Below are 7129 nucleotides of genomic sequence, written 5' to 3'. Positions count from 1 at the left end.
ACTGAATTAAATCAAACAGATTATGAGTGACTGACCTTATCCAGATTACCTCACTGAGATGCTGCTAACACTGGTAATCAAATGGCAGACATCTAAAACGTTGGGATGGCACATTATTTGACACTGAATTTTAAGGTTTAATCTATGTCAAATAAGCTCATGCAGACATGGATCACATAGCACAGGAGGATTCCAAATCAAGGGCGCCATTCCCCCAAAAATACTTTTGGGCAGCTTTGGAGGAGTCTTTTGCTCTTTTATAATGAGATCCAGATCTGAATTCACCCACACTTGATCATTTTTCTAGGGTTTCGGGACTATCTCACTGGTCAATCCCACACTTAGGATTGTTTTCTGCAGTGGGGAATTAAACTCACCAGCCAGACCGACTCCTCAGAGATCAAGGCGCATCATTTTGAAAGGGTGCCCTGATCTCAAAGTGAGCTTGAGTGTCCCGCAGACCACCCACCCACACAATGCAACAACCCTCAGGCATGGGCAGCAACCCCAAGTCTCGATCCCAAGGGCTAAGCTCATCCCCATTAATAACTGTTAGCTTGAGTCTCCCCCCACAACACGGGCATGAGGGTGACCCTGCTCCATACCCATCCACCCTTGTGGGCATTGAAGCATTGCTCCTTCCCCCGCCAAGTGAGCATATCCCCTTATGGGGTCGCTGAAAGCTATCCTACCTTTGGGTCCTCCCCTTACAGTCCTACCCCTTTCAGGATCCTCCCCTTCACTCCCCAACCTTGATGATGCCCCTTCATATCCCCACTTTATCCCACCCTTCCTACTCCCTTAAATGGCCATGGCCCCCTCAGGCCACACACTTTGGCACTGCCAACCTGGCACCCAGGCACTGCCCTGACACACTGGCAGAGCTAAGTTGGCACTATCAGGGTGACCGGGTGCCAAGCAAAATGCCAAGTAACTGTCCTTTCCTGTCTCTGAGCAATTGGGGGCTCCAATGGCCTCTGAGACCCTCACAGAGGCCATCATGCTTGCTCTCCGCTTGTTGAGACCAGTACTAATCGGCACCCAGGTGAGGCCTCATCGGTGCGGCCAGTGATTCCTGGGAGCCAGGAGAATGTTGCTTCAGCCCAGCCTCACATATCTAAAGTAGCATAATGGCTTATTAAATATGATTATTTGGATCACGCCCTCCCTAATTTTGCGGGGCATCGCAAGTCAGATGACCCGTGTGTGGTTCAGCGACCGGTGCAAAGCCTGTTTTGGGCCTCTACCGTGATGTTCCCGGTGTAACTGGATCAGTGCCGGGTGCAACGCGGTGGGAAAATCGCACCCTATGAGTGTAAAAGGCTCATTAGCCTTCATTATATAAATTGGGGGTCCCTTGTGTGCACTTGAAGTGTTTCCAATTTCACACACAAATGGATCAAATGTCTGCTGCTCATGCTTTCTGCATTTCGATCAGGTGATAAGAATATTCCCTTTAAAATGTAGTTGTGTGAAGCTATTTTCTAAGTACAGGGTCCCTTTACACAACAGGAACACATCAGAGCTGTTCCCTCGATAATGGCCACTGCTGTGCTAAATGATATTTTTGTAGTCAGATATCATCTGAGTTTTAATTGAGTGCAAATATTTTCTCTTCGTAAAGGCTAGGAGGTTAATACGATAAGCAGTCGCTGATGTCTATTCCATTTGGACTTGTGTGAATGTTTTCTACTCTTTCTCCTATTCTGAACATCTGATGCTTATTTCTCACAATAACGATGATGAAAGTGCTACACCTGCAAACATGCTGGTTGTCACTTCCCTAATGTATGTGCATGGAAGAATGCCGCGTGTGGCAGAGGGGCCCTGGATTAGCCTGGATGGGTGTTGTGGATGGGGGGGTATGACAGCTTAATGCTATCCTTTCCATTCACAGTTAGGGGCTGGTTTAGCACAGTGGGCTAAACAGCTGACTTGTAATGCAGAACAATGCCAGCAGAATGGGTTCAATTCCCGTACCGGCCTCCCTGAACAGGCGCTGGAATGTGTCGACTGGCGGCTTTTCACAGTAACTTCATTGAAGCCTACTTGTGACAATAAGCGATTATTATTATTGTTATATTATTACAGGATGAAGAGTCCCTGATCCAGATGTGCTCAGATCAAGGAGCAGCAGATGACAGGCATTCATGGATGGAGATATCAAAGACAGTAATCTTTTCATATTATATATATACATATTAAATGAAATATCAATTCTACTTTTTGTGGAGGTTCAATTATGAAAAGTTATTACTTCCTAAGCTTAGTTGCTGCAGGTAATTAAGAGGCCAAGGTCATTTCTTCAGCAGTTATCAATAAAACTTTAATCTTTATGGTTTCAGATAGACACATGAAGCCAGGTGACTAACGGGAGTAACAGGCATTTGAAGCAGCATTTTGCATTGGAAGCATGCTGTGTGGACGCACGATCTATTTCTGAGTAAAATCTTGGGAGACTGACAATGGCTAACTCTGCCATGCAATTGGTAGCATTGATCGTGTGCATAATCGGCATGGTTGGGACATTATCAGCTACTATTATGCCCCACTGGAGGATCACAGCACACATTGGGGCAAATGTTGTAACGGCCATTGTCTATATGAAAGGGTTGTGGTGGGCATGTGCCATGTTCAGCACCGGTGTCTTCCAATGTGATACTTACAATTCCGTCCTGGAACTCCCGCCAGATCTCCAAGCTGCCCGTGCTATGATGGTCATCTCAGTTGCTCTCTCACTGCTCGCTATAACAGTCTCCGTGGTTGGCATGAAATGCACTGTGTGCGCCAAGGATTCTCCAATAAAAGACAAGGTGGCCGGCACTGGAGGAGTTTTATTTATCGTGGCTGGGCTAAGTGGATTGGTGCCAGTAGCCTGGACAATGAATGGAGTGATACTGAATTTCCACAACCCACTAATTCCTGGCGATCTCAAGTTTGAAATCGGTGAGTCCTTGTACCTGGGGGTCGTTGCCGCCATGCTGACCGTCATTGGAGGAGTCATACTGTCCCTGTCATTTATAGGTAGGAGAACTGAGCCGTACAGTAGACGACCAATGTCATACCAGAATCCCGCAGCCAACCGTTCAGCTCCTGCACCATCCGCTGCATCTCTCCATTCAAAAGCGGCAAAAGCAGAATTCGACTCTTACAATCTAACTGGTTATGTGTAGCTTCAAATTGGCATTGTGTGGATCACAGTGGAATTACTTCACAAAGTGATTTACACCTGATCACTCCTTGAGGAAATAATTGAAATACGTTTGTTGCGAAGACCTTTGCGTGATAAGATTAAAATCCTCCCCCCCCCCCCCCCCACCACCAATAGAGCAGACAGATGCGAGTATACAGAGAAATATCGGTTAGCTCAATATTTTGAAATTGTAAACGGTAATTTAGGAAGACTGCGGTCTCACTAGTGATTTAGAAAGGAGCTTGAAGTAATATTGTTTTTTCCATTCGTAAGATTCTGGTTTGCCTGCGAGCCATTCTAATGGGGAGCGCTGAAGGGGCCTGATCAGTTTGGTAATATCTTTAGTGGAAGTGAAAAGGCAGTCCCAGGTAGACAAAGAGTCATCCAGACTCGGAAACGTTAACTCCCTTCTCTCTCCACACATGCTGTCAGACCTGATTGTCCAGCATTTTCTCTTTCTCTTTCAGAGTCCAGCCTCCACTGTAATTTGCTTTTATATTATAGACTCAGGTGGAACTGTATTTCATTTTCCCAAGGGAATCAATGGATTTTACTATTTTTTTAGTGGGGAGGGAGGGGGCAGTTTAAGGGGAGGTCATTAGACAGAACCGACTGCCTTTCAATATTTTCTGTGGGGCTTGAAAGCAGGTCCTAACCCCATTGGTGATGCCCAGCTGCAGGATTTCTCTGGTGGTGGCCAATTATGAGGCTGCCTCTCGGGGAAACCTGGAATAAGGATGCCAGGTGGACCAGGCACTCAGATGGCCCACAGAGTTGGCCCGCTGATGGTTCCACTGGGAGAGACAGGGACCCGACTGATGATGTGTGAAATTTTAAAAATTATTTGTGCCCACAGCTGGCAGGCAATCACTGGAGGTGGTGGGGCTGGGGGACAGCAATAAATAAAGGAGGCTTCGCTGACCATCTATTTCCTGCTGTTTGAACCCTGTGTCCAGGGAGCCGCTGAGCTTTATCATGATGTGCCAGCTGAGCAGTACAGTGGCACAGTGATTAGCACTGCTACCTCCCAGCGTGAGGGACCTGGGTTCGATTCCAGCCTTGGGTGACTGTCTCTGTGGAGTTTGCATTTTCTCCTCTTGTCTGCGTGCGTTTCCTCCGGAAGCTCCAGTTTCCTCCCACAGTCCAAAGATGTGCAGGTTAGGTGGGGTTACAAGGTTAGGGTGGGGGGACTGGCCTCCTTCTGCATACATAGATAGAACATAGAACATAGAACAGTATAGCACAGCACAGGCCCTTCAGCCCACAATGTTGTGCCGACCATTTATCCTAATCTAAGATCAACCTAACCTACACACCTTCAATTTACTGCTGTCCATGTGCCTGTCTAAGAGTCACTTAAATGTCCCGAATGACTCTGACTCCACCACCTCTGCTGGCAGTGCATTCCACGCACCCACCACTCTCTGCTGTGTAAAGAACCTACCTCTGACATCTCCCCTATACCTTCCTCCAATCACCTTAAAATTATGTCCCCTCATGACAGCACTCTATTCATGCCTCTCATCACCTTGTACACCTCTATCAAGTCACCTCTCTGCCTTCTTCGCTCCCTCAACCTTTCTTCATAAGACATGCCCTCCAGTCGAGGAAGCATCCTGGTAAATCTCCTCTGTACCCTGTCCAAAGCATCCACATCCTTCCTTTAATGTGGTGACCAGAACTGGACTCAATATTCCAAGTGTGGTCCAACTAGAGCTTTATAAAGCTGCAGCAAAACCTTGTCGCTCTTAAACTCAATCCCCCTGTTAATGAAAGCCAACACACCATACGCCTTCTTAACAACCCTATCAACCTGGGTAGCAACTTTGAGTGATCCATGTACATGGACCCCATGATCCCTATGTTCCTCCACACGTCCAAGAATCCTGCCTTTAACCCTGTATTCTGCATTGAAATTCGACCTTCCAAAATTAATCACTTCATATTTATCAAGGTTGAACTCCATCTGCCACTTCTCAGCCCAGCTCTGCATCCTGTCAATGTCCTGTTGTAACCTGCACAACCCTCAACACTACCTACAACTCCCCCAACCTTCGTATCATCGGCAAACTTACTAACCCACCCTTCAACTTCCTCTTCTAAGTCATTTATAAAAACCACAAAGAGCAGAGGTTCCAGAACAGATCCTTGCGGGACACCACTGGTCACCGACCTCCAGGCGGAATACTTTCCAACCACTACCACTCACTGTCTTCTTTTGGCCAGCCAATTCTGTATCCAGACAGCCAAATTTCCCTGTATCCCAGGCCCCCTAACTTTCTGAATGAGCCTACCACAGGGAACCTTATCAAATGCCTTACTGAAATCCATATACACCACATCCACTGCCCGACCTTCATCAATGTGTCTCGTCACATCCTCAAAGAATTCAATGAGGCTCGTGAGGCATGACCTGCCCCTCACAAAGCCATGCTGACTATCTTTAATCAAACTATGTTTTTCTAAATAATCATAAATCCTATTTCTTAGAATCCTTTCCAATATTTTGCTCACTACAGACGTAGGCTGATGGGTCTGTAATTCCCAAGGATTTCCCTATTCCCTTTCTTGAATAGGGGAACAACATTTGCCTCCCTCTAATCATCCGGTACTGCTCCAGTGGAGAGTGAGGACGCAAAGATCATCGCCAACAGCGCAGCAATCTCCTCTTTCGCTTCCCGTAGTAAACTTGGGTATATCCTGTCAGGCCCAGGGGACTTATCTATCCTGATGCTTTTCAAAATTTCCAGCACATCCTCCTTCTCAATATCAACCTGTTCAAGTCTATTAACCTGGTTCACACTGTTCTCATGAGCAACAACTCTCTAGTGAATACAGAAGAAAAATATTCATTTAGGGCCTCTCCCATCTCCTCAGACTCTCGGCATAAATTCCCTCCACTACCCCTGATCGGCCCTACTCTCACTCTGATCATCCTCTTATTGCTCACATAAGTGTAGAACGCTTTGGGGTTTTCCCTAATCCTTCTCACCAGGGCTTTTTCATGCCTCCTTCTAGCTCTCCTCAATCCACTTTTGAGTTCCTTTCTAGCTACCTTGTAACCCTCTAGAGCCGAGTCAGATCCTTGCTTCCTCAACCTTAAGTAAGCTTCCTTCTTCCTCTTGACTAGAAGCTCCACTTCTCTTGTCATCCAAGGCTCCTTCACCTTACCATTCCTTCCTCGTCTCAGTGGGCCAAAACTATTCAGCACTCACAGCAAGTGCTCCTTAAACAATCCCAACATTACTGTTGTGCATTTCCTTAAGAACAATTGTTCCCACTTAATGCTCCTCAGCTCCTGTCTAACAGCAGTATAATTTCCCCTCCCCCAATTAAATACCTTCCCATACTGTGTGTTCCTATCCCTCTCCATCACTATGGTAAAGGTCAAGGAGTTGTGGTCACTGTCACCAAAATGCTCTCCCACCGAGACATCTGACACCTGGCCTGGTTTGTTGCCGAGCACCAAGTCCAATATGGCCTCCCCCCTAGTCAGTCTATCTACATATTGAGTCAGGAATCCTTTCTGTACGCACCTGACAAAATCTGCTCCATCCAAACCATTTGCACTAAGGAGGTTCCAGTCAATATTACGGAAGTTGAAGTCACCCATGACAACAACTCTGTTACTTCTGCACATTTTCAAGATCTGCCACCTAATCTGTTCCTCTATCGAACCATAGAATGTACAGTGCTGAAGGAGGCCATTTGGCCCATCGAGTCTGCACTGACCCACTTAAGACCTCACTTCCACCCTATCCCCATAACCCAATAACTCCTCCTAACCTTTGTTGGACACTAAGGGCAATTTAGCATGGCCAATCCACCTAACCGGCACGTCTTTGGACTGTGGGAGGAAACCGGAGCACCCAGAGGAAACTCACACAGACTCAGGAAGAACGTGTAGACTCCGCATAGACAGTGACCCAGCAGGGA

The 7129-nt window shown here is 46.8% G+C and overlaps 1 protein-coding gene across 1 annotated transcript; it reads left to right on the top strand.

Annotated features, from left to right (window-relative positions):
• Positions 1–2349: 2349 nt before the first annotated feature.
• On the top strand, positions 2350–3209 carry LOC119952128 (claudin-2-like). Its single transcript, XM_038775703.1, has one exon. It carries the CDS (start codon positions 2466–2468, stop codon positions 3171–3173), a length of 708 nt encoding a protein of 235 aa, XP_038631631.1. The 5' UTR covers positions 2350–2465; the 3' UTR covers positions 3174–3209.
• The last annotated feature ends 3920 nt before the right edge of the window (positions 3210–7129 follow it).

This window comes from Scyliorhinus canicula, chromosome 17 (assembly GCF_902713615.1).
Source record: "Scyliorhinus canicula chromosome 17, sScyCan1.1, whole genome shotgun sequence".
NCBI classification, from domain to species: domain Eukaryota; kingdom Metazoa; phylum Chordata; class Chondrichthyes; order Carcharhiniformes; family Scyliorhinidae; genus Scyliorhinus; species Scyliorhinus canicula.
The sequence above is the reverse complement of the archived record's forward strand: the minus strand, read 5'-3'. Positions and strand labels throughout refer to the sequence as shown.

Bases quoted from the DNA above. Each gene is read 5' to 3' on its own strand.
- LOC119952128 (XM_038775703.1), top strand. From the start codon at position 2,466: ATGGCTAACTCTGCCATGCAATTGGTAGCATTGATCGTGTGCATAATC.